Below are 27,963 nucleotides of genomic sequence, written 5' to 3'. Positions count from 1 at the left end.
ATTTTGTATTTGTTGAAAACATAAGAAACCAAGACTGTTTTCATGGTATAGTAATAATATTGGGTCTTTATTAAGCAATCTCTTGAACCACAGTTTTGTGTTTAGATTAGATAGGCCTCAAAAGTGATAGGAATGCAGAGTCCCTAATGAGATTAATTTAATAAAATAAAAAAAGAAACAGCCTTATATACAAGTGGATGGGGTGGGCATGTGCAATAGGTGCAGTGGGTTGTAAACTGGGATGGAACATGGGAGAATGTTGGTGGCATTAGTACATGTAGCCTTTGGAGTAGGACTGAGGGCCCATGTTGGTGGCAGCTGGTTCAGGAGGGTAAGACGCCCCCTCATCGAGGTGAGACAGCGGCACTGTGTCCTCCTCATTGACGTAGCGTTCGAATTCTGCCTTCAGACTTGGCCGCTGATTGTCAGGAAAAGCCAAGGATATCAGAGCCTCCGGCTCACACACAAATTTGTAAACATAACGCTCACCCGCTACCTGGAAAGAAAAAAAAAAGGTTCATTATCAAAAATAATAACCCTCATGTTCTGTTTGGGACCCCCAAACTCATTTTTAACATCTAAAAAAAAACATGCATAAAATGGAAGTATCAGGTTGATACAAAATTAATTGTTAGATTATCCATGAATAATGTTTCTCCTTTTGCGCTTAATTTGACACCCGAGAAATAAAAATGGAAATGAAATGCATATATCATATGTGATTAAAAATACGTTTTGTATTGTTTTGTATAATAAAATGATTTAAATAAATTAGTAATTTATATAAGTTTATAAATAAATGTAATGAATTTTCAGATGATTCATATAAATACTTTATAAGTACACACCTGGATTAAATTACATTTTGTTTTATTATATTTGAAATGTATTTTGTATCATTTGTGTCAAACTAACACCACACAGAAACAACATTACTTGATTAGATAAAACTGAAATTTTGGAGTTAGGTTATTATTATTATTTAGTTTTACACAAATTAAAATTATTTGTAATGTTACACAAATCTTTCTGGCGTCTATATTTGGAGTAAATAAAATCTCAACCCAACGTGACAGTTGAAGTGAAGGGGGAAAAATAGCATAGGAGACAATAAAATATGATATGCAATACCTTTTGCATAATTCCCTTCTCATAATAGTAGCGCAAAGATCGACTCAGTTTGTCGTAATTCATGGCTGGACGGTTCTTCTGCATCCCCCAGAGTCTTGCCACCTAGAGTGTCAAAATAAGTTATAATACAAACCATAAGAGCAGGAAATGACTGTACTGCAGTGACTTAATTTGAACACAAGAGGTCCTTTGTGACTGTACAACAACTGAACTATGAAAAGGAAGGGCGAGTCCCCACAAAATAATGCAGTTCCCTTTTATATAACCAAAGAAGCATATACCACTGAACGCTGACCAAAACACCACACGGTGCATAGCCCAAACTGCTAGTTGTCAAACCTAGAGGAAATACTCATTTATCCCAAACTTTAAGGATTTACTTGAGGGCCCTAGGAAAAAAAGGTTTTCCATCTTGACAGTAGACATTTAAGGAACAAATTGTTTGGTCTTCAACAGAGCTGTACGCTTTAATTCCGATAATAAAACTTTGGCTGTAATGTGAATGATTCATGTGTACAGCTGAGCAGAATTGATGGATGTATCTCTGCAGGATAGTTTGCAGAGTCATGCCATTAAGCCGTCTACTGACCACAGACAATAGGAGGTTAACGCTCTCGTCTCGACCGCTGCAGTGTGCTTAGACTCCAGCAAAATGGAAGGTTGTAAATGGAGCAATTCTCCATTTTATTTCACTATGCACTAAGTGGGGTAAATAATGCATGGCAGTTCATGGAAAACTGGCATTGTGTACAGATGTGTTCTTAGTCTCTGGGGAACTATGAGCTGATCGCAAGCAAATCTCTGAAACCCATTGTTTATTCTCTCTATAGTTTGTGAAGGCTGAATAAACACTGCATCGAATTGATCTGGACCTCACAATATTCATATTGTCATCTTGGTTCTTTGAATGATCAATTGCTATTAAAGTTTTCTGGATATAAAACATATTTACCCTTCTGAGAACTATTAAAAACCCAATTTTACCTCCTCTGGCTCGATGAGTTTGAACTCCATGCCACGGCCGGTCCATGCAATGAAGTGAGCATTGCCAGGGTCGTCGAGGAGGGCCACCAAAAACTGCCAGAGCTGCAGTGAGCCACGGCGCTGATAGGGGGCTCCCTCACGAAACACACCGCCTCCTTCCTGCTTCACCTCACCTGAGCACAGGAAAAGAGATTGTCCATTAATTCACCTGTAGATAGCAATCATATATCAAAACTTTTTATCCAAGCTAAGACACATGGTGATAAGGACTTCATTTGAAATCACAGTGGGGAGACCACACTGAAAATCTTAGATTCAAAATCCAATTTAAACCTACTAAACAAATTTTAGGATTTAAAAAAAAGTATTAAAGAAGAAAGGTTATGAACGGAATAAGAAGTATTTAGGAATCTGCACTTTTTCTGTACACTTTCTAGGTCGCTAATCAAATAAGCAAATTTGTGACGCTGATCATGTGATGTTCTTGCTTCCACTGAAGCACAAGATGCTCTAGATCATTCTCAAATCATCCTGGAGAATGTCATCATCAGGTTTTACACAAACTTGTGGAGTTCATTCAGTGTAGGAGAGGCCAGCCATATACTAGATTTATATCCATTTCTCAATTCAGTTTTCCATTCTGATTGTTATGTTGGTAACAATTTGTAAGGGGATTTTATTAATTAATTTATTTTTATTAATTCATACATGTTCAGTAATGGTCTCAGACTATTGGTCACCACTGTATTAATTTTGTTTTCTCATTTCTGTGTGTTGTAGTTAAAACATTTCATTGTCTGAGCTTGGCACTTGAACATATTATTTGAATTTGAAATGAATACCTGTTGTATGAAAACAGCATCTGGACCAGTTAGACTTACCTTCAAATTTCTCAGGAACAACACGGGAATCATTTTCAAACATATAACCTAGTAAAATAGGACAAGGGAATTATTAGTAGTTCAATGTGGATACCAAGACAACCCAACTGAGTTACAGGTATATTGTGCTAATGCATTAATGTCATTAATAATAATGAGCATTTTCCTGTTTGACTTTTCAAATTGAAATGAATGAATACGGTAACTATTTTTTCCATTGATATTTATGAATTCTTATTATGGGAAACATAGATTATTATTATTATTATTATTATTTGGTCATGTATACTTATGCAAGGAACTAAATTTTCTGTATCTAATGGCTCATTACAGAGATCAGTTTACAACTGAAAATACCCAAAATGGTGCGGCAAATGCAGCAAGCGAATAGAGGGATTATTTTTCTTCACTCCAGGAAAAATACTTGTCTTTTCCAGTAGTAATATTTACCCTGGAATTCTTTAGGCAAGGGAGAAACAAATGTCCATGCCAACAGAAACACAGCCCCTCTGGCCTGGTTAGCCAGTGACCGCACTGTACTGGCCAATCCTGACATGCTGTGAGTGTGTGAATTGCATCTTCTAGAACCATACTAGAGCTGCATGTTCTAGAAGAACAAACCATTTCCTTACCTTCACTGTTGTGCTGTGGGTTGGGGTAGCCCTCATTGTGATGATACATGGATGGGCAACCAGGCACATCTGTAGGGAAAACACACGGATGTATGCATACATTTTATTTATGCTTCCTGTTGATGAATAGTCAACTGCTCTGTTCCAAAACCCATAATGAGTTTCCTACATTAGCAGCATTTTAAGGTTCGATGCAAAAGCTAAAGTTTATCATCTTGGTTTAGAGTATGCATTACAGAAAGAAATAAAAACATAATTATAAATCCAAGTTGGAAGACAAGATGAAACAAATGTTGAATTTTACATAGGTATTTTATTGTGTTACTATAACTTCTCTGAGATGCTGCATCATGATTACAATGTCCGTTTTATTTTGATTAATCATGCAGGCCCAAAATTATTATTATTATTTATTTTTTATTTTTTCATTCAATTTCATCAGTTAACTTTTCATTAACTCGTGAACCTGAATTAGTGTATCACACCGTTAGCACTATTGAAGCAAACTATTGAAGGTCTCCTGTATGAAGCGCTATTCTTTGTGAGTTGCTGCCTATACAGAGCATTTCTAATTAGTCCCTCATGAAGTCACTTTGTGGTTAGGATATGCTGCCTTAGAAGGTTTGAGAACAGAGCTAATCATTGCTAGTCCTCTTTAGGCACTATTTCTGTAGAGTGTGAGGCTGGTGCATCTGCAGATTTGATAACCTCTGCCACTGAGTGCTGCAAGGACAAAAGGTGCATTTGTCATTGAGTCATTTGTCATAATATCACCTGTCTGCAGCTTTATTTTTAGGCAGTAAAGAGCAGTGGATCTTAAAGCAGTCACACAACACTGCATTAAGCCAGAATCAGCTTCATAACTGTTGTACCACTGCTCCTCTCTCTCTCCTTCTATACTGTATAAATGATAAACGGTTAGTTTGTGAGGTGGGGTCATGATTCACGGCTTGAGAATGCAGTGGCAGGGGCCGTGATAAGAGGTCACAGGGGAGAAAGAGCTCTCAAAACTAGAGAACTTTTCTCAGCTCATTAATGTAACTGTTGACAGAGCTATCGGACTGGAACTTCATTCAGTTCCATTTTCAACTGAAACATTCACAGGACCACTTATAAAACCATAAACTGCATGGAAGAGCTGCATGACTGGGGAAATATCTAATTGTGATTTTTCAGATATAATAATAATAATAATAATAATAATAATAATAATAGAAAGTGTATTTAAAAGTGTTATTATTAAAGAGATTCAATAATAATAATTAAATTATAAAACAAACAAAAAAACTGAGTATGATCCAAACTCGCATGCAGTTTGTTGTTGTATTTGTTGTTGTTGTTTCCCATATATTGCAGGACGCACTAGGATGCTGAAAACACAGGATCATGAACTGCTCACGTGTAAATAAACAAAGTGCCACACTTCACTCTGAAACACATCGCACATGTATTTACACAGACTTTGCGAATTTATATTCACACTAAGCCATTTCTTGTTATCAGTTTTATTTTGCTTTATCATCCAGCCCTACCATGTGGTACAATAGTGTTGGTATGGTTTCTTATTAATGCTAGCTTGTATTTCTTTCTATTTTTGTTCTGTAGCAGAGCTGCAGCCACCGGCCTGGGCAGGGATGAATCTACTGATAACGGCCTGTACTCCTCCTCAGATAGGGCACACTATCCTCACACAAACATCCTTTTGTTCCAGACTATCTCATCCCAAGCTGCCACATCTCTGCACGTATGAATCTGAGCTAAGTATCATCAGTCTTTCTCAGTGATATTAGTGAAAAAGTTTTATTTTTGTATTATTTAATTACTGCTTTTATTTTTGTCTTTTCAGTTTTCATTAAATTTTTTGTTCATTTATGTGCTTTTGTCCTTTTTATTAGTTTTTGAGGGTTTTTGTTTTCATTTCGGTTTTGGTCATTGTAGTACTTTAGCTTGTTTTATTTCAGTTAATTACCAATGTAACATTTCTAATTGTTGTTTAAATCTTAAATGTAAGTTTTCATATAATATTTATGATATAATTTAATTTTTCATGTGTTTTATTCAATTATGGAAATTTTAATTAATCATTTTAATAGTTTTAGTTTTAGTTAACAAAAAGATGGACAAGTAGTTCCTCGAAACACTAAAAGTGGAACAAAAAAACCCAGAAAAAGTCATGTTTCCTTTTTTTCCACTTAAAATAATAGTTGAACTGGTAACTAGTTTTTAAGCTAATCTATGTGCAATGTTTGTTAGATCACTGTTGTTTGTAGTCTTTCCCAGAGCACTGATAAGTTGGCCCTGCGCAGGGTGATGTGTTTCGACCCTCTGTCAGTCGCTAAAGCCGAGTGGGAGGAGGTGAGTTTGTATGTGTTGTGAGTATAGCCCCCCTACCCCCCACCCCTGGCTACAACACAACCCCCCCCCCACCTCCCACCCGCTCAACTAAGCCAGTGCACAGGCTCAGTTTACTGTGGTTACGCTCATTTTTCCATTATGAATTCATCTGCCTGCAGAAAAAGGAAGCCGCTGCTGCAACACTACACCCGCAAGCTCTCCGCTGGGGATTCTAGTCTGTCCAGTGCCCTCCATTTTCTCAATGAAATTCCTATGCCTAGGCAGAAAGGGAGGGGCAAAGGAGCAGGAGCGGGGAGAAGTACAGAAACACTGTTGAGACCTTTGCAAACTGTCAGTGGATGTGGAAGTGGAGAACAGCAAACAGAATCTCTTTGAAAAAATATTTTTTGGGTTTTCCCGACCAATTTACTGTTTTCATAAGTGACATAACATAGTTAGATTTTTTCAGGAAGAGAATAGCGATGAGACCATTTCAATGCAAATCAGTTTACTTTGTGTCATCATTCTTTTGGCTCACGTACCAGGTTCGTAAGTGTAGTCGGTGGGTTCCTGTTTGACCATCATATGGGCAGGAGGAAACCTCTGATGTTGTGGCCCAGCCATGTGGGCAGCTCGGTCATACAGAGGGTCAATATACTCCTGTTTGAAGTTCTGCTGAGGAGGATAAGGCAAACACGGGTCAGAGTGTTGCCGATGGTAACCACCGCCTCCACCCCCGTTGGCATGGGCAGGATGCATACGCTGCAGGGCCTGGCCTTGGGAAGCGAATGGTGGGCACACCTCAGCAGAGCTGGAAAGGAACCTGGAACTGGGAGGGAAAACGAGACCTTGATTAACACATCGGCTCTGAAAAATGCTTTTGCAAGAAAGATTTATTAACTGTTCTCTTTTGAAGGTAAAAAAAAGAGATTAATAAACAGATATTTTATGTTTTAACAGATAAGCAATGAATAGCAAATATTAATGTTCTAAAATCTTTAAAGTGAGAGTGAAATGACAGAAAATGTCATTTAAATGAAAAACAGGAAATAAACATGCAGAATTAAATAACCATATGGATTTACTTGTATTTAAAATTACGATAACCGATATGGTACTGATATATCATGCATACCATCTTAAAAGTAAACACAGCTACACATTCTTTATCATTATTGTTACCTGGGGTTCATAGGGTAACTGTGGCTGTGGCTGTGGCTTTGGCAGGCATGGGATTGGCTGGCTGAGGGTGTATTCATGTACCCTGACTCCGGCCGAGTTCCCACTGTTGTTTTTGGGGAGTAATGCTGCATAGGAGACATAGGTGTCCCTGGACAACAACTCTTAGATCCTCCTGTTGCTGCTGATGATGATATTGCTGTTGCTGCCACGGCTGCTCTCTTCTGCTCGTAGGCACTGCAGGGCACACAGACACTTTCAAAGTCAACAATGCATTTCTTTCCTGTTACATGCATGAGATCATGTACAGACGTATATTTGACTATTAACTTTTTTATGTCTTGGGTATTTTTATAAAAAAAAAATTCTCAGTTTAAATAAGGGTCACATTAAAACTAGAAAAGTATACGTATGTATAGACTTTCGTTTTACGTTTTACCTAGACATTCATTCTTAAAATATGAGAATTTTGTCACGCTGTCTGGTCTCTGTTTCCCTGAGTTTCCACTAGTGGTCTCACTTCCCCATAGGCACCTCGCCGTAGGCACTACAATTCCCACAAAGCCTTGTCCTTCATCACAGCAATTGCACTCCTGTTAATTGCACTCAGGTGTCTTCACTTGTTAGTCATTATCCTACCTATATTAACCAGTCATTTTCTGTTTGTCTGCATGGAGTCCTTCCTTTCCGTCACCCAGTTTCCTCGCCTTCCGAGTTCCTCGTCTTCCGAGTTCCTGTTCCCGTTCCTGTTCTTATTCCTGTTTATTTATTTGTTTGTTTGTTTGGATTGATTTTTGGTTTTGACCTCTGCATGTTGGATTCTGAGTTGGATTACCCAAATAAACCCACACTGCGTTTGGATCTCTCGTCTCCTGCGTTTCACTGGCTCTCCGATCATAACAGAAGGACTCCATCAATGTCGAGATCCAGCGGTGTGGGACTTCATTCCCGTTCCCCAGCCAGTATGGTGGAGCGGAGGGCGAAATATTTGCAATTAACCACCCTCCGCCAAGAGGGCAATGAGGTGGGTGCCATGGCACAAATGTTCCCAGGTTCCCGTTGACCTTCCAGAGTCGCGAATGATCTTCATGAGTAGAGTCAAGTCACGAATGATCTTCATGAGCAGAGTCAAGTCATCGTTGATCTTCCTGAATCCAGTCTAAACATCACGGAATTACCAGAGTCTCTCCACGTCTCTGTGGAACTACCAGAGTCTCTCTACGTCTCTGCTGAATTACTAAAGCCTCTCCACGTCTCGGCTGAACTACCAGAGCCTCTCCTCGTCTCGGCTGAACTACCAGAGCCTCTCCTCGTCTCTGTTAAACTTCCATAGCCTCGTCACGTCTCAGCTGAACTCTCTGAGTGCTCGACTGATCCTGTCGTGGCCACGGAGGCCACCCTTAACTTGTTCATGTTCTCTGTTTCAGACTTGCCTAACCAGACTGGCTCTCCTGTGTCATCGATCCCACTGTGGTGGTCTTCTGTGCCACCCGGGTGGCCCTCTGCCTCGACCACATGGATATGGTGGTCTTCTGCACCGCCCTGGTGGGCTTCTGTCTCGACCGCACGGATGTGGTATTCTTCTGCGCCGCCCTGGTGGGCTTCTGTCTCGACCGTACGGATGTGGTGGTCTTCTGCGCCGCCCTGGTGGGCTTCTGTCTCAACCGCACGGATGTGGTGGTCTTCTGCGCCGCCCTGATGGGCTTCTGTCTCAACCGCACGGATGTTGTGGTCTTCTGCGCCGCCCCTGGTGGGCTTCTGTCTCGATCGCAGGGCTCCAATTCCACCTTGCTCCTCTCTGGTTTCCTGCCCTGTCGGTTCGGCCCTGGGGACTGAACGTTATGTCCTTCCTGGACTTGTGTTTTGTTGTTGTTGTTTTGTTTTTGCTTCTCTTCTCTCTGTTTCCATCTATGGACCTGGCCCTCCGTCCCTCCCCCTGAACCTCCGCCGGTCCACCTCCCTCCTGGGCTCCTTGTTTTTGTTTTTCTTTCTGTTTCCATCTATGGACCTGGCCCTCCGTCCCTCCCCCTGATCCTCTGCCGGTCCACCTCCCTCCTGGGCTCCTTATTTTTGTTTTCTGCATTTCTTGTCTCTGTTTCCCCATTTTACCTGGCCCTCCGTCCCTCCCCCTGGTCCTCCGCCACTCCACTTCCCTCCTGGTCCCTGTGTTCCTTGGTCTCTTCTCGGGTTCGGTTGGAGCATCTGGTAGCTGCTCCGTGGAGCAGGGGGTAATGTCACGCTGTCTGGTCTCTGTTTCCCTGAGTTTCCACTAGTGGTCTCACTTCCCCATAGGCACCTCACCGTAGGCACTACAATTCCCACAAAGCCTTGTCCCTTCATCACAGTAATTGCACTCCTGTTAATTGCACTCAGGTGTCTTCACTTGTTAGTCATTATCCTCCCTATATTAACCAGTCCTTTTCTGTTTGTCTGCATGGAGTCTTTTTTTCCGTCACCCAGTTTCCTCGCCTTCCGAGTTCCTCATCTTCCGAGTTCCTGTTCCCGTTCCTGTTCCTATTCCTCTTTACTTGTTTGTTTGGATGGATTTTTGGTTTTGACCTCTGCATGTTGGATTCTGAGTTGGATTACCCAAATAAACCCACACTGCATTTGGATCTCTCGTCTCCTGCGTTTCACTGGGTCTCCGATCGTAACAAATGTATAATACAAATATTTATTAAAAAAAGAAATTACTTTTTAAAACTTTCTAAACTTTTTTTTTTTAAATCTGAAAGTGGAAAAAATATTTTATATTAATTTACAAATTATATTATGTGTGAAACTATTATTTAGTTGTATTTAATAAAATAAAATGTGAAACCAGCCTTTCTGTCTGCCGTTTTATTTAATAAATTGTTTAAATGCTATTTAACCCATTGCATCATTCGGGATGTATTCAAAAGGACAGTGTGGTGGAAATGTCATGACTTTTAGGGGCATGAAAACACTCCTGTGATTCTTATATGTGTGAGATTAAGGCATTATAGCTGGGTTCCTCAAATCTGAACACGGAGGGCCACTGCCCTGCAGAGTTTAGCTCAAGAGATCAAAATCACCAACCACTATTTTTCTAGTAACTCTGAAGACCTTAATTAGCTTGCTCGGGTGTCTTTGATTATGGCCCTAGTGAAATCGAAGAACGAATCAGTGTAACGTAATTTTGAACAAAATTAGGCCAAAACTCTGCAGGGCAGAGGTGTCCAAGAGCCATATTTGAAAAACCCTGCATTATAGTGTGACGTGTTTTAAGAAGCTATTTTCTGTGTTTAATATAGGGCTAAAAGTGCATGCAGTAAACCTGTCCATGCCAAAAAAGTATGTTTGAGAAATAAGCATCTACTGAGAGGCATCAAGGAACAGCATTCAGCTTTTGACTGACCTGGCGTAAAGGCACTGCTCTCCATTAGGGTAGCTGAAACTCTGCTTGTGACTGCAAGACTGGCTGGGGTCTGAGCCGGGACTCTGAGGCTCTTTCTTGATCTTCACAGGCGGGCTGTGGAATGCCACTGCTGTGGTACACAGAGAAACAGGTTTATTAATGAACCACATTCCAGCGAATTCCTATCTCGATAAATGCCAGCCTTTTGTCTGCACTAAAAATACAACAAGCATATACAAACAAGAGTTAAGTGTTACACATGTATTGCAAATACATTAATGGTCTTGGTTTGTCCTTAGCCATAGTGAGGGCGATAGGTCATGCAAACGTCATAATTAAACTCAACCACAGTTGACACAGTAAAACGTTTTGTGCCCTGGACTCAGCTTCAAAGTAAATCATAAATGATCATAGACATAAACATCCACAAGCATAAAAAGTTGCATTAAAATCACTTCCATTAATCAATAAAAGTGGACTTAGCCATTTTAGTTTAATTATTAATGTGCATTAGATTCATAATTATAATTTCCAGATTTTTTCCTCCTCAACTGTTTCAAAGCACAGAACTGCTAAAAGCATTCATTGGCTATGGTTAAATGAGTAAGCCTTTTATAAACACATCAGCAGCTGGTCATTAACAAAAGGTTTGGTTGTGTTTCTTCAGCCCAGCTTTTAGAGATTTTGGCATTTAGCTGAGGAGTAGCAGAGGAGCCGTCCAGCATGCGTGGGGTCTGGGTCTGAACTGCAGTGCTGTTTATTATTGGAGGGGAGCAGCCGGGCTCAAAGACGGCACGGTACAGGATGTTTTTCTGGGCCGCTCAGGCTAAACAGCAGCAGCTGTGCTCTTCCAGCTGAGAAGCAGCTCTGTGTTTATGGCTGTTTATGTGTTGATTGTCGTGGGCGCAGACCTGACAGAACAGGCACTGCTGAAGCCCAGGTAATTGCATATTTCATTCACAAAAACAAGAAAAATACCTTCCAAAACTGTAACACTATGACACAATGCCCTGCCCTCTCAAAGACAATACTCAAATCAAAAGAGAAAGAGTTGAAAATAAAAAGAATGAATAATTCTTAAACATTCACCCCTATAATGAGTCTGCATATATGCAAGATTTATAGATTTGACATTTAAAAGCTTTAATAATGTACTGCTCAATTGATCAATAAGGCTGAATGTACTTCATTACGAACATAGAATCACTATAGACACTGAAACCACTCTATTAAAGCCATCAATCATTCTACTCTAAATACTCTAAAATGGGATGGAGGACCAAACGAGGACTTCAGGGGGACACCTCTGGAACGTATAACATTATCAAGACACATCCGTCTGTCGTTAAATCTCCTTGAGTTTACGGACTGATGGCAGTCGAATAAACAGTGATGTGACAAAGATGGAAGCTCTTGTTCTTTATTTAGTGTCATTTGCCCAAAGCTCTCAGTTTCTGCTTTCTCTCTTTACGATTCATGTGAAATTGACATCACTGTTCCCTAAAGCCACTCATATTTCTTAGGTTTTGTTGCTTGGGAAAAAGGAGGGGATAGAGGTTGTGATCCTAAATGTGTTTAGTAACATCTGTGTTTAGATATTCTTGGTCCTGCTTTTGTAAAGTACGTAGTCAGTGATCAGGAGAGAGTCTTAAAGCTTTCCAGAGGCCCTATTATTATAACGGCTAATACTGAAGAGGAATTCTTGAATATCTTTTTTTAGTAATAATTTAATTTCGATTGCACTGGAAGGACTCCACAACTACTTTACTGTTATTTTCAAAGAGTTTAGATCAGGGGCCAGTGTGAGAGAGTTTGGATCATGTTTATGCTTTGTAAATGTAAACATTTGGTTTTATTTGATGCATGTATAAGAATTTACAGCTGTAAATTTTCCAACTATCATTTGCATTTATAACTTGCAATAATAGCGAAAATACAGTTTTCAGACTTTAAGAAGCAGGTCTGCAATTAAATTGAGCTTTTTTTCTCTAATTACAAATTTAAAATATAGGCCCTATATTAATATTAAAGCCTCTGATTATTGAAATACATTCTGTGTGCTCTCTTTTGTTTTATCCCAATATAAATAATTTGGTCTTTGACCTAAAATGAGTTTGACACCTCTGGTGATCGCAATCTGCCACGTAAGGCTATAAACCTGCCAACATATAGAGCTAAATAACGCTGTCTTTACATACGTGTGCATTTACCATTCACACCTCCCTTCAAGCTACATCTAAGTGTGAAAAACCAGTAGCATTGTACCTAAATGACAAGAGTGTCTCCATTCAGAATGAGCTTTTAGAGACAGGCTGGGCTTGAGGTGGGAGCTGGACTTTACATATGTAAATAGCACGATTCAGTGAAGAGGATAAGGGGTGAAAGGTGATGGTCATGGTTGAGTGCTTTAGGAAGTAGGGGATCATTATAGAAGGCCATTCAGTCAATTCCCACCACAAACAAATCTCAGGACCCCGATACCCCCCTGCCCTAAAAAAAAAAAAAAGAAGAAGATCCACCAGCTGTTACAGGAGGAGGTATGGTGGCCTTAGCTGAAAGCTCTGGGGGATCATCCTCAGAAAGTGTGTTAAAGTACAAGTAATTACTAATCAATTTATTTTTAATAAAGGTACCATTGAGCCTTTGAGCAGTGCTTTGGATTAAGAAAATCAGACTTCAGTCACTGTTAAGGCAGGACAACTTTGCTTTTGAGTTAAAACTTAACTCAAACGATCATCTGGACACTATTGTATATTCATGTCTTGCTCACATCCTGGACATTTTCATATTATGACAGCTACAATTGAGATACATCCGTATCAACTCAACAGTACAATGTACCAAAGTTTGAGTAATAATATCTCAAGACTGTAAGCCTATCATATCTCACCAGAGGAACGTGACTGCTGTGGACTGCATCAGATAAAAAACAAATCATGAGCAGAACAAGTCTTTATGCAAAGACTGTTAGATAAAAACTAAAAACCTGATAAAATAATGCATTAGTTGGGTGTGATGTGAGTGAATCCTTGTGTTTGATATTTGAGCCGATGTTGTGATAAAGTTTGATTTTCAGATTAGAGTGAGTGAAGAGATGCCACCTGGCGTTCCCCTGGCCATTTGAGACCAACAGTGACAAATCAATAAGAACAACAAGGATTCCAATTATGTCTAAATGGCTTAAAGGTTGAAATGGCAGTATTGATTTTGGGCAGCCCACTTAACATGGCTCTCAAAGCTGTCTTGGTTCTTTTTAAGTACAGCCCGTCATAGAAAGTGCATCAGGTATTAAACTGAAGTAAACAGCAGGATTGCAAAACAGAAAGTCACTATTATAATTATCCAATTTCAAATAAAATTTAGACACTCTTACTGTAGACATTACAGCACCTAAAAGTCCAGATGATACTGAATCAAAACACTGATTAGTTTTTTCCTTTTTCTTTTATTTTTTTGAAAGTATGCATTGCATTGATTTGATCAGAGAATGCAGTAAAAACAACAATGTTGTGAAATATTATTTTTCAAGTTAAAATCATTCTTTTCTATTTTAATGATTTTCAAAATGTAATTCATTCCTGTGATGGCAAAGCTGAATTTTCAGCAGCATTTACTCTAGACTTCTGCTTCACATGATCCTTCAGAAATCATTTTAATATGATGACTTAAAATAAAGTAACATTTAATAAATAACAGTCCATATTTGTGTGGAAACGGTGACCATTTTTCAGGATTTTTTATCAACAGAATTTCAAAAGAACAGCATTAATTTGAAACAGAAAACTTTTGTAACATTTTAAACCTTGCTGAATTAAAGTATTGCTGATCCCAAACTTTTGGTAGTGTGTATAATGGCCTGGTGAGCATTACGAAGTTGTTTTTGAGCTATTTCTTTCATGGAGCTTTCCGTGTTTCTTTCAGGAGCTCTTGTAAATCCACCATTATTTAAATGATCAGTGGAAAGTCCTGTGTGGGATGTGGATAATAGAAAGAACTGTTCTTTCAGCCAGAGGTTTTGTAGAAACAATGCTGTCATCTCAGCACAGTACAGCAACATGTGGCAGACATGTGGTGTCCATGTCAACACGATCAGAATGAGAGAGACCAAGCGAGAGAATGCAAACAAAAAAAGAAGTTCGGGCCTCTCTCAGATAGTGAATGGCCAGGGGTTTTCCATAAAAACTGTACTCTGCTGACTGTCAGTTCTGAGTGTCAGCGACTTCCCCTTTTGAGTTTCAGATAGCTATTGATAGCTCAAAAATTGTTGGCAAACTTGAATGTCAAGATAAGTAGAAACCATCAGACAGTCTCGTGTTTAGCTCAATTTTGCTCTCAACATGTCTTTGTTTGAAAACACTTTTGGATGCTTAATATGTTTAGTGTTTTTGTAGTAAATGTCAAATTATGATTGGGTGTGGGCAAGTCTGGCTGACTAGGTCTGAATGGCAAGTGACACATTTCTGTAAACCACGTGGTATCAGTTCCCTTTATGACTGAATTTTTTATACATTTTCTTCTGACAAGACCTGCTTTGCCAATAAAAGAAATGCACCAATCCCTCTTTTAACAGTGAATCGTTAAGCTATTATGCCATTACCAAAAGATTAACTTTTGAAAAACTAGACAAAAGTGAAAATGTGAAAGGTGGGTGACCTTCATTTGCAAATGCAATAGAATGATGTCATCCATCGCAACATGATATTGTTAAGCATGCGTTCATGTGGAAAGAGTAATCAAACTCACAACCTCACATTCGTCAGCCCTCAATATATCGCAGTCCACTCCTAACGTTTAATGCATATACTGATTTTCTGCTCATTGCAGAAATTACATAATGAATTCTGTTGTAAAGAATGAAGACCTGCAGAGAGATGCGAGATTACACCTTCTCATTGAATTTCTGTCAAGCTGGTGAGAAATACTCTCATCTGGGACGATATCTTAATTATACACAAAGAGATAAAGAAACACTCAAGCTTTTTTTCTTATGCTGCCTGATCTACTCCTGAGATCAGCCTCGATCAATAGATCCATCATTGCTTTTTATGCAGATTATGCTGAAACAATTGACTGAGCTAAGTGATTTAGACTAGTGATGACTTGCACTTTTTAGCTGGAAGAGACTCTGTGTCTCCAAACACTATCTATCGCATTGCGCTGGAAGTCTCTGATGTGTGTGGACGTGTATGTTATGTTACATATGCTCTGTTATCATTAGCCCCCACTTTAGTTTCTTTTCAATCAGCAGGAGAAGGGAGGGAAAAAAACCCCTCTTTGAGAGGAGGGAGAAAAGGCAATTTCCTGGGTAGGTTTAGAGTGTTTGCCCCACTGCTTCTGTCCGCACCGATGCAGTAAAATACACACTGCTGTCTATTCAATGCCTCAGCAGCCATACCTCAGCCTCTGAATAGGATGTTCTAACTTCTTCCAACAGCAGACCAAAGCACAAGCTTTAAATAAGTGACCTAGCTGCTGTTTACTGGCACTTACAGTCTGGCATGTATCCACCTACAAAAACATCCTCAAACTTTGAAACTGCTGGTTTCGAGCAAACATTGGTCTTATAATTATCTTTTAGATTTCAGACTTTCAGAAGAAAGGTAAAACTTTCCAACAAGATTGTATATGTTACATTAGTTACCACAATACAGGTGCTGGTCATATAATTAGAATATCATCAAAAAGTTTATTTATTTCACTAATTCCATTCAAAAAGTGAAACTTGTATATTATATTCATTCATTACACACAGACTATTTCAAATGTTTATTTCTTTTCATTTTGATGTTTATGACTGACAACTAAGGAAAATCCCAAATTCAGTATCTCAGAAAATTAGAATATTGTGAAAAGGTTCAATATTGAAGACACCTGGTGCCACACTCTAATCAGCTAATTAACTCAAAACACCTGCAAAGCATTTAAATGGTTTCTCAGTCTAGTTCTGTAGACTACACAATCATGGGGAAGACTGCTGACTTGACAGTTGTCCAAAAGACATCCTTTGACACCTTGCTCAAGGAGGGCAAGACACAAAAGGTCATTGCAAAAGAGGCTGGCTGTTCACAGAGCTCTGTGTCCAAGCACATTAATAGAGAGGCTAAGGGAAGGAAAAGATGTGGTAGAAAAAAAGTGTACAAGCAATAGGGATAACCGCACCCTGGAGAGGATTGTGAAACAAAACCCATTCAAAAATATTGGGGAAATGTACAAAGAGTGGACTGCAGCTGGAGTCAGTGCTTCAAGAACCACTACGCACAGATGTATGCAAGACATGGGTTTCAGCTGTCGCATTCCTTGTGTCAAGCCACTCTTGAACAACAGACAGTGTCAGAAGCGTCTCGCTTCAAAAAGGACTGGACTGCTGCTGAGTGGTCCACAGTTATATTCTCTGATGAAAGTAAATTTAGCATTTCCTTTGGATATCAGGGTTCCAGAGTCTGGAGGAAGAGAGGAGAGGCACACAATCCATGTCGCTTGAGGTACAGTGTAAAGTCAGTCAGCACTTAATGCTTCCTGCTGCTGACCAACTTTATGGAGATGCAGATTTCATTTTCCAACAGGACTTGGCACCTGCACACAGTGCCAAAGCTCCCAGTACCTGGTTTAAGGACCATGGTATCCCTGTTCTTAATTAACCAGCAAACTCGCCTGACCTTGTGAAGAGGAAGATGCGATATGCCAGACACAACAATGCAGAAGAGCTGAAGGCCACTATCAGAGCAACCTGGGCTCTCATAACACCTGAGCAGTGCCATAGACTGATCGACTCCATGCCACGCCACATTGCTGCAGTAATTCAGGCAAAAGGAGCCCCAACTAAGTATTGAGTGCTGTACATGCTCATACTTTTCAGTTGGCCAAGATTTGTAAAAATCCTTTCTTTGTATTGGTAATATGTAATAAGTAATATTCTAATTTTCTGAGATACTGAATTTGGGATTTTCCTTAGTTGTCAGGTATAATCATCAAAATTAAAAGAAATAAACATTTGAAATATATCAGTCTGTGTGAAATGAATGAATATAATATACAAGTTTCACTTTTTGAATGGAATTAGTGAAATAAATCAACTTTTTGATGATATTCTAATTATATGACCAGCACCTGTAGCTATAAGCTAAAAATTATATTAAATAAACAATTTATTAATCATGGTTAATCAATAAAAGTTCACCAAGGCTGCATTTACTTGATCAAAAATACAGTAAAACAGTAATAATTACATATTATTACAATTTAAAGTAACTTTTGAATAAAAGGTTTTGTAGGATAAAAGTTTTAATATTTTTTTTATTATTATTTTAATTACTGTATTTATTTTAAAATGTAATTAATTCCTGTGATGGCAAAGCTGAATTTTCAACAGCCATAACTAGTCTTCAGTGACACATGATCTTCCAAAAATCATTTCATATTATTGTATATTATTATACTCGCGCTGCTTAATATTTCTGTGGATTTGTGGAGTAGGTATTTTTCTTTCTTTCTTTGAATAAATATTCAAAACAATATTTAAAAAATATATATTTTGTAACAAATGTATTTACAGTCACTTTTTGATCAGTTTAATGCATCCTTGCTGCATAAAAATTATCATTTAAAAATATATATTTACTGACCCCATACTTTTCTAAATGTCTAAATTTAAATTAAGAGATAAATGTTGTAAATAATAATAATAATAATAATAATTTAAATAGTTAAAATAGTTTATACATTTTAAATTTTTAGAAAGAAAGAGCAAGCAAAAGAGAGCTAAGAACTTAAAGAGGATGAAAAAGAAACAGCAAAAGTGAAAGAAAAAGAGACAAAGAAACAGCGAAACAACAGCAAGAGAAAGAGGTTAAAGAAAAAAAGATGAAGAGGCAAAGAAAAACATCTCTGTAAAGCTGTGTTGAGCACAGTTCTCAGTCAGTCCAAATCATGAATGGAGATTCCGTTTTCTCTTAATGTGCTGCTTCAGCCAGTCCCTCACAACCAGCCCATTCATAAAAAATGTGGGGCTTAAATGTGCGCGTGTGTCGGTGTGTGTGTACGCGTGTGGCTCGTTTCACTGCAGAAAGTTAGTGAAAGAGGAAAGCCTGGCCCCCTCTACGGGGTAAAATGACTGGTCTCTGTACATTTTTGACACACTTGAGGATGTTTTTGCAGACTTTGTTGCATAGCAGCTGTATTTTGGAAAGTTGAGAGCTGTAGAGCTGCATATTTTGTTTGACGAGGGGAGGGGGTGAGCACGACAGCACAATCTAGTTATGTATCAGACACATCGAGAGAGCTAACAGAAGTGCAAACAGGCTTGAGACTGTAAATTCAAAAATCCCTTTGCACATCTCCTGTGTTTTCATCTCTACTGCTCTTTTTCCTGTATACTTTTCTTTTCTGGGACTGAATTTATAGCCACAACTTCCTATATTACAACACGGCAAAAAACCAAACAATGGCTCTCACAACACAGCATTTGCAGGATTAACTCACATCTTGGAACACTCAGCATTGAGACGGAGAGAACAAGAGAGAAAAAGAAGCCTAAATTATCACATTTTAGTACAGTTGGAGGGGAAACAGGATGGGGGAGGGGTTAAAAGCTCCATTCAGAAAAAGGAACCACCAGGGTGGAGTCAGTTCTGCTCTTGGGCATTTTCATGAATGGGAGATAGAATCCTGTTCTTTGAGTGCCATTACAAACAGGACAAAATCTCCTTGTACTAATCAATACTTTAAAGAGATTTCGAAGAGAGAGAGAAAAAAAAGTGTTTAATCTTTGATATTTATATTTGTTGTATATTAAAATTTATGGGAATTTTTGTGTTTGCTTTGTGATCTCTTGTTCTGGTTCACTACCTTTGGCTATTCATTTTCTAAAGTACAGTCTAGTTTAAATCTAGAGGAGTATTTTAAACGCATTTAACATATTAATGATTCCCTAACTAGTCAAACTAATCAGTTTCACATTTATAACCCAAGTTCTGAATGACGTTTTATGTACCGAGGATGTACCAAATTAGTTCCATCCCTAATAATGACAAACAGGTCACAGTTACGCCAGATGGAGACTCTCAATGTGGAAAAACAAGAGGGATGGGGATAGATTTGCCAGATGTGCAGGTGTTGCACAACAGCATGTCCAGCACCTCCCCCACTCCTTTAATCTGGCATTCCGCTCTGTCCCAGAGTCTTAGACTCACGGTCATGCCCAGACGGGAAACAACTTGACTGGCAAAACAACCAAACACTTGACTCCATGTATCTTGTTTTCCCTCATATGTTTGCAGACAAAAGGCCAAGAGACAATTATGAAATGTAACATGCTGGCATGATTTAGCAAAACATCTCACTCACCTGAATGCCATGATAATCTTAGAGTGTTTGAACCTAGCAAAGCAATAGGGAGGAGGCTGCATTTGGATCTTAGCTGGTGGCATAAACTGACCAACACCATAAAGACCACAAACGTGGGAGAATATGTTTATGTTTATAGCCACTTTGTTAACTCAAGGCTTTTTTTTCAATGAGCGACCTCAAATGGCGACCAATTCATGAGTTATTACTCCGTTACGTCTAAATGAAAGGGCGGGTGTTGCTGTCAGTCAAAGCTTTGCTCCACTTAACTAATGTGACAGGCCTGTCAGCCTGAACTCCCTTCTCTTCTGTGAGTATAAGGAAAGGCTGTCAATGGCAAAGAGCACTCGTGATTGGTTATGTCCTGATGGGGTTAAGTAGACATGACCCTTTCCTGCCCCCGAGTTCATCTCCACTTCCTCCCCCTCATTGTTGCACAACAGACAAGAACAATATGTTATGGGGAGCATCTGTCATTAGAGGTCAGATCTAGAATGGGGTACTATAGCACTGTTTGCACACATGAGTTTTGGGATTGCGACTACCCTGGGTCTTTTAGTAAGCCACTGCCCGGTTCGTGTTACTGAAAAAAACAAGATCTATGACTCATGCCATGAACTTTGCAACCCTTGAAAAAATTGTCACCATAACAGACTTGCTAGCGCGGTAAAGGCCCAACCCAAAAAGTTGTGAATGGCTGTAACAAAAGGTTCAAGGGGAACTGTTTACAGAGCATGCACCACAAAGCCTGGCACGCCATTGACAGGAGACACAACAAACTAAGGATTGCAGTTGAAAAGGTGACCTTTGCATTGTGCGGTAGGAATTTGCTTTCCCATTTACACCTCTGTCAGACACAAAAAGGTAATCTTTGTGCTTGACTGCTGAATGATCTTTTACCAGCTTCCTTAGCTGCTCAACTGAGTCTTCTGACACATGCAAATGGAGGGCGCTCTTTAGTACGAACATCCAAACACGTCAGTGTAAAAGTAGTAGGTCATGTATCATGTGTTTTTGTTCCACAGAGGCTGAGAACAGGACTTTTCGTCTGAAAAACTTCACGCCTCAGCCTCCAGCAGGTTGTCAATCAGTCACTTTTTGGACAAATGATTGGAGGACAAACCTACTTCCTCTTCTTTATCTATGTCTTTTTGTTTTTGGCATTTTTCTCAGCCTCTCAGGTTTCATGTTCATTAATGTTCATGAATAAGACGTAAATCAAAAGGAATGATGTACTTACAGTTCTCTGAGTGTAAGTCGGGAACAAACTGCTCATCGCTATCAGGAACTTGAGCTGCAGAGAACACCAAAATGTTTAATTAAGCATTCTAAAAATATGTACTAATATATTCACATATATGACATATGTATGAAAATTATGTGAGAAAACACATTTGTTTTTATATTCTTTTGTGAAACCCAAATCTTAACCCAGATGACAGATACATTTAAAGTTTTAACAAAGCAGAGATGCAATTTTCTAAAATATGACCATAGATACTAGAACCGCTGTTTCTGATGTAAAAATGTTAATGAATTTAGACATCTAAATGTAAAGTATAAGTAAATAAAATAAATGTATAACTACAATTTAGTGCATTTAAATCAAGAAAAAAGATACATTGAAGGATTTAATATATACATACATACATACATACATATAAATGTAAACATATAATCAGGCCAAGACTCTTATCAAATGTGTGATGTCTGGGGCAGATCAGACATTGTACAGCTGAGTTACATCATTTTCCAAGGCGAAAGAAACATTGAATTTTGTCAGGCCACCACAGACATGTGCTTTAATGAAAACTGAAGATCTTTACAATTAAACACTGCAAAGGCCTTAAGACAAGACATTAAATCTCTAGGAGGAGTGTGTTACAGTATAAAAATGCCTCTTCCTGTTGGCAGCAGGTGGCGCTATGACTACAATTGAATAATGGCATGGGCATGTGTTCAGGAGAGAATTCTTATCAAATATGGGAAGTTTGGGGCAGATCCGACATTGTATGCTAATGTAGACACTGTTATAGTAACTTCATGTTTAATGGCGAAACATCGAAATTTGACAGGCTGCCACAGACACGAACTTCGCTGAAAACTGAAAATCTTTGCAATGTAGCATTGCAAAGGCCTTATGATTACACTCACCAAATCTGAAGATGATCCGATTAAAACTGAGGAGTTTGTTCATGAACGACATCTGAAAATGGCAAAAACTGCACAAAGAGGAAATTCTAAATGGTTTACTTCCTGTTGCGCTTAGGACTTCAATCCAAGAGACTTGTTTGTACATGCATGTTGAATTCTTATAGATGGTGGTATCAAGCCATTTTGCCACACCCAATTTTGAAACCCATATCAGAAGTATGTTTTCACCAGTTCTGATGCGTTTGCAAAGTTTTGTGACTGTTTAAGTATGTTAAAGCACTCAAAAATGCGATTCCCTTTGGAAAAGAAGAAGAAACAGAGCAATTCCAAGGCCCTGTCCCAAATGGCACCCAAAACCTTTAAGGTCGTCCTCTGAGTCTGCACTTGCATGACGTAATGCCGCTTTGACTGTGGGGTAGAGGTCTGCTGTGGAGCTTGCCCCAAGAGGGTCCTCGCATCATTGGTGCTCGGGCCCTAAATATGTTTTCAAACCAAGTAATTTTTCTTGAGCACACAAAGCCTAAATGGACACTGTGATTTGATGAAGGGATTGGCTGTCCATTAGCCTAGCCTGTGTCTCTCTTCATCATCCCTGTGAAACCTGAGTTACTCCCTTTGGACAGCCAATGACCTTCACCTCCACTTTTCCATGTGCCAGCACTTTTCCACAGGCAGCAGATCAATATCACCACTGAGTGCACGTGTATGCCGATATCTTGATTACAGCTGAATTCCATTAGATGAACATTAGATCGGCTATTATTAATCTTGTATCAAAAGTTACTCTCTCCTTTTATTTTGTATTTTTGCTTTTTTGTTGTTGTTTATTTATTTTGCTAGTATCTTTGACTATGTCAGCTTTACTCATTTAGTCTAAACTAATTTGACTGTTTAATTTGTCTTTTTATTTCATATTTTTTAAGGAGTACCAGTGCTGGTTCTGGCATGGGGAAGGGCTGATTGGAGTTATCAAATTTAGATGCCACATCGTTATGCAAAGCCTACAATCTAATTATCAAGGATAAAAATGTTGCATAGAAATTTCACTTGGTTCATGTGCATATCCGGCACCCCACTTCTGTATCATATACAGGCCTAATTTAAACATAATGAGGAGTGATCAATTTCAGACCACAAGCAGTGATGTCCTCCCCTACCCATCACCAACACTGTAGCTGGATCCTGCTGATGGATTTACAGTCTTTCGGCTGATCAATTACCTCGCTTATCCATGGTAAGCATGTTTCAACAGAATAAGAAACGATTCAGAAGAGAGCAAATGTAGCAGCGTAGCATTAACACTAAATGTCTCTTCCTGCACAGATAGAAAAACTAAAGGACATTCTCAGACAGTGTTGGTCAGCTCAGCTTGATGAAGTTTTCTTAAATTCATCACTTGCTTTGGCGTTTTGAATGCTGGTTTTTAAGGTTGTGTAATAAGTGTTTGAGAAGATTAAGGGAGCGAGAGAAAGAATAGAGAAAATAACTAAGGGAAAGTAGAAGAAAAGTGCAGTTTCAAAATTCTAATGAGCCTCAGACAAAGAAAAGATATCTTTGATATTTGTTTTTATGTTATTGAACTATTGGCATGCTTATGACTGTAAGATACATGTTTCTGGCATTGTGTACAGTCATTTCCTTGGTGTTTATGGCCAAATTAAATGTGGATAGATTCTGTTGAGCTTCAGATGACTATGTTTCTTTAAAGGTCATGCTGGGGTCAAATCTATGGAAACAAGCAATGGATACCGATTGCATAATAATGTACAGTAACAATCAATAATGTCCCATAAAGGGTATTTATAATAATATGCAGATTTGCTGACTTGACATTTTATGGATTTTCATACTGTTTCAATAATGGAATATGATTCCAAGGACTGCCACTCAATACAGTTGGACAAAAAGCCTCGACAAGTCATTGTTATTATGTTGATAAATTAAAATGAGCCAAATTGAGTTGTCCTTCAATAAAGCCATTAAAATGTCCATATTGATGATAGTGACCTTGAATTTCCTTTTTCTTCTTCTAATGTTTTTTGGACTAAGTTGCAAAAGTAAGGCTTGCTCTCAGATTTATACCACATCGATATCTCAAAGCACCATAAAATATTTGCTCTCAAAGCCTGAATTTAATGCAAAGATAATGTAAAGTGGTGACCTTTATCTTAAATAATGATAATAATAATAATAATAATAATAGTGGATTAAAACTAAAAATGTATGCCTTTATGGCTCAATAAAAGGCCCGAGCAAAAGAAACTTAAAGATAAAGTTCTTCCTCTTTATCCACTAGTTCTTGCTCTTAGTCATGCAGGTTCATGAATGACTGTGACACTTGTAACACACTTCTTTTTTTCTTGGGCATATTCTCTCTCCTCTTTTAGCCAGTAGAAACCAGAACATTGGCCAATTCTTTAACATTAATCTGGCACTTCCTGTGTGACAGAAACCGTACTGATTCCCCTTTGAGCATGCTCAAAGAAATTACATTAATTTCATAGATGCTGCTCTTATCCTGTTGCTTTACTGTAATTATATTAGAGTCATTTAAGTTCTTTTTTTCTTTTTCTTTTCTGCCCCGAGGAGGATTAGTAAGGATGATTTTATAAGCCAAAGCTGAAGCCAATATCTGGCCCACCAGATAAAGTAATAAATCAATCAGAGGTTCTTAAACTTTTTTTAAAAAGGAGCACATGCTATTTTTAGACAGATTTAAAAAAAACTGTTAACTGTGAGTCCCTCAAGCTTTTTAGAGTTTACAGGGCTGACTGAAACCAACTCGATCTCTCTCAGTCTAGTAAGTCTGTGTTTGTGAAAGTGAACACATACATGGTCACATCAGACCGTGTGTCTGTGAATGTCTGTGGGAGTTTGTGTGTGTGTGTGTGTGTGTGTGTGCGTTTGTTTCAAGTCAGTGAGCTTCCAGGAACATCCTGTCAAGGGCTTTGAAATGCAAGTCAGCACAAGACCAAAGTTTGTCTGTGCAAGCATGGAGAAATGTTTCCTTCTTTTTTTCTTTTTTTTTGATAACCTGAATGACTTTTTTTTTTCTTTTTTAGTTCAGCAGGTCCTAGGAGGAGCAAGGAGGTCCATCTTAAAATGTAAAGAATACTCACAGTTTTTCTATTAACAACTTTTGGCCTCCTTCTATGTTTTATCTCAGCATTTAAAGTGCAAAATCCCTGCAGCAGTGTCTGTTTTAACAATATGGTGAATTACTCATCATAACCACCTGATTAAAAGCCATTCTCTCCGAAAAGAAGAAAGAAAAGTTCACGGCCAGGAAAAATGAGGCTGCTTTTAAGGAGCAAGTGTGTAATTAAAGTGCTCTCAAAACACTATAATCACTGTTCAAACTTCATAGCTGAAGCGACTTTCTGCACCTGTTAAACTTCAGTGTACTTGTCATGGAGTAAGGGATGGATCTCTGTTGTTCCTGGTTTCTAGTAATTGCCTTCCATGTCTCCTGATTGATTTGTGAAGTTCACAGTTTGACGCTGCATGATAATAGCTGATAGTTCTGCTCTGAGGATGATGTAATTTATTGAGAACTCTTATTTTGTTTTGACAACACATTTTGAAATCCTTCAAATATTCCGTTAACAACACTGAGGGATTCCTGTTAATGTCTAAATATTTAAATAAATGAAATAAAAATATTAATGAATTAATATTCAGTAAAAATCATTCAAGTATATAATAATAATATTATTGTTATTTCCCTAATTCAATCCTTGAATTTAAGACTCTTAGGTGTTATCTGAAGATAATGCATCTCGTATGTGCCATATGTCATCTTAACTGTATGCAGTTACAAACAGGCTGCTTTAATTTCTGATAAAGCAAGATAAAATGATGCATTAGCATTCTTTCCAATATAAGCTCAATGTGGACAAAATCATTGTTTATCATTTCATTTTTAAAATTGAATTTATATCACCTTAATTATTATTTTAAAATACACATAAGGGTTTAAGGGACAGATGTATAATTCATTCAGAACAGCGGGGTTCCAGCCACCCGGTCTCATTGAGAGCAGCCTTTGTGTTCTCCACACTCTGACATGTACACAGTAAATTGTTTCTGGCAGGGTTCATTTCAACTATTTGCCTCCTGACTGTCCAGCTTTGATACTGTTTGTTTGCTTGGCCTGAGAGTATAGGCTTTAAGAGCTTTTGGCAGGAGTTTCCAAATAAAATGTAACCAGCAGCCTTGTGCAATCAAGGCATTTTTGTAAACTTTACAAAAGCAACAAATGTACACAATGACTTTCCTTATGTACAGTAAAAAACAAATAGCCTAATAATAATCTTAAATTCAGGCATTAAAAACTGTATTGGACTACACCTATTAAAAACCTTTTCCTCCTAAATTTCTAACATTTAAATATGAATTATTTCTAACAGCTTGTCTTGCCTCATTAAGCCACCTGATACTAAACCTTTCTATTGTTTTTGTTTTGTAAATCTCACCAAGCAGTGTGATCTTGACATTTCCTTGCTCACTGCCACTAGATGGACATATTTATCGCAATATAGACACAATACTTGCTTAGAATAGACGCATACCTTCGGTGAGCCATGTCTCCTGAAGTTGGCTTAAATCCTGAAAGAGATCTGAAAAGAAACAGAAATAATTATCACCCTGATCTGTCCTTCGACACGAGCGTCAAATATTTATTTCCTTTTTTGATATATACATAATCTGTTTACCAGAAAAATTGTTCTGACATTTTGATAAATCAGCTTGTTCACTTGTAAAATCTGCCTTTTTAAAGACACCGTCCTGACAATATACAGTGTAGATAAAACATTATAACATTTTTACATTTGCTTGCTACTTTACCTTCGGATTCCTGAGGGGGTAATTCGGTGTCCATGTATTTCCTTTTTGTCGCCATCAACAGTCTATTTAGGGGCCCATTTCCTTGCGACCTCTACAAAACAGAAACTACATTATGTAAGCCAAAAATACATACACAGAAAATAAGAGTTTAACTTCAGAAGCATGAGGATGGATATTTACTTAAAAACCCACTAGAGAACCTAAACAATTTTATAAAGAAATAGTCAAAGTGATAATTCTGTTAGGACTAAATACTTTTTTGGCATACAATGTGATAGTTATTATGCTCATTCCACATCAAAACTGAATTCTTACATTAGCAAATACTCACAATTCAAACATCCTGAAAAAGGAAAATTCAGAAATTGAATTGAATTCAGAAAAAAGGAAAAATAATTCACATCTGAGAAAAGCTTTTACTGAGAGGATTAAACTTTACCTTTTGAGCACAACGTACAACATATGGAGAGATATAGTTATTAGTAGTAGACTAGTTGCGACAGTTTTACTTGGTTTCAGCCCAAAACTGAAAAGAGTTTTCAGCGCAAAATCGCTTGCCTAAAACAAATCACATGCAACGACGACAGAGGAACAGCACAACATCCCCGCGTGAAGCCCAACGAAGCTTTGAAGTGAATAAAGCCATACTCACATTAGCTAAAGTATAAGGCACTTGCTGGTCCAGATATCCATCCATTTTATAATCCATCTTAACCGTTTGTGGTCATTTAGGCTGTGTTTTAAGGAGATCCACGCAGACTGAGAGGGGAAGGAAGACGGACATAGGCAGCAGCAACAGCAGCAGTTTGTGAATGGAGCGCGAGAAGGCTGCATACGTAATGAGCTCCATTCACAAAAAAAAAAAAAAGGCAGTGTGAGTACAAACACACTCTCTGGTCTCCACTAAATCACAGGTTGGACAGCTCGAGACCTGTTCTTTGCTTCATTTGAGGCAAGACGCTATTGTCTAAAGAGTTTACAAAGGATTTTGTGGGGTGAAAAAATGTATAGGCCTACGTATCTGATAACTAACTTGTTTATATATGCCACGTACGCTATCAGATTATGCTAGTATAGTGAATGAGTCATATACTTCTTC

At 38.4% G+C, this 27,963-nt stretch overlaps 1 protein-coding gene across 1 annotated transcript; it reads right to left on the bottom strand.

Moving 5' to 3' along the window:
* Positions 1-37: 37 nt before the first annotated feature.
* LOC132121541 (ETS translocation variant 4-like) lies at positions 38-27,711 on the bottom strand. The gene is made up of 12 exons (XM_059531043.1): positions 27,517-27,711; positions 26,865-26,955; positions 26,588-26,635; positions 21,103-21,156; positions 10,521-10,650; positions 7,145-7,378; positions 6,505-6,791; positions 3,629-3,697; positions 2,997-3,044; positions 2,116-2,288; positions 1,132-1,233; positions 38-496 (listed from the first exon to the last, which is right to left on the bottom strand). Exons 1-12 carry the CDS (start codon positions 27,571-27,573, stop codon positions 269-271), a joined length of 1,521 nt encoding a protein of 506 aa, XP_059387026.1. The 5' UTR covers positions 27,574-27,711; the 3' UTR covers positions 38-268.
* Between the last annotated feature and the right edge of the window lie 252 nt (positions 27,712-27,963).

This window comes from Carassius carassius, chromosome 39 (genome assembly GCF_963082965.1).
Source record: "Carassius carassius chromosome 39, fCarCar2.1, whole genome shotgun sequence".
In the NCBI taxonomy this organism is placed as follows: domain Eukaryota; kingdom Metazoa; phylum Chordata; class Actinopteri; order Cypriniformes; family Cyprinidae; genus Carassius; species Carassius carassius.
Note: the sequence above shows the minus strand (reverse complement) of the source record. Positions and strands in the feature narration are given on the sequence as shown.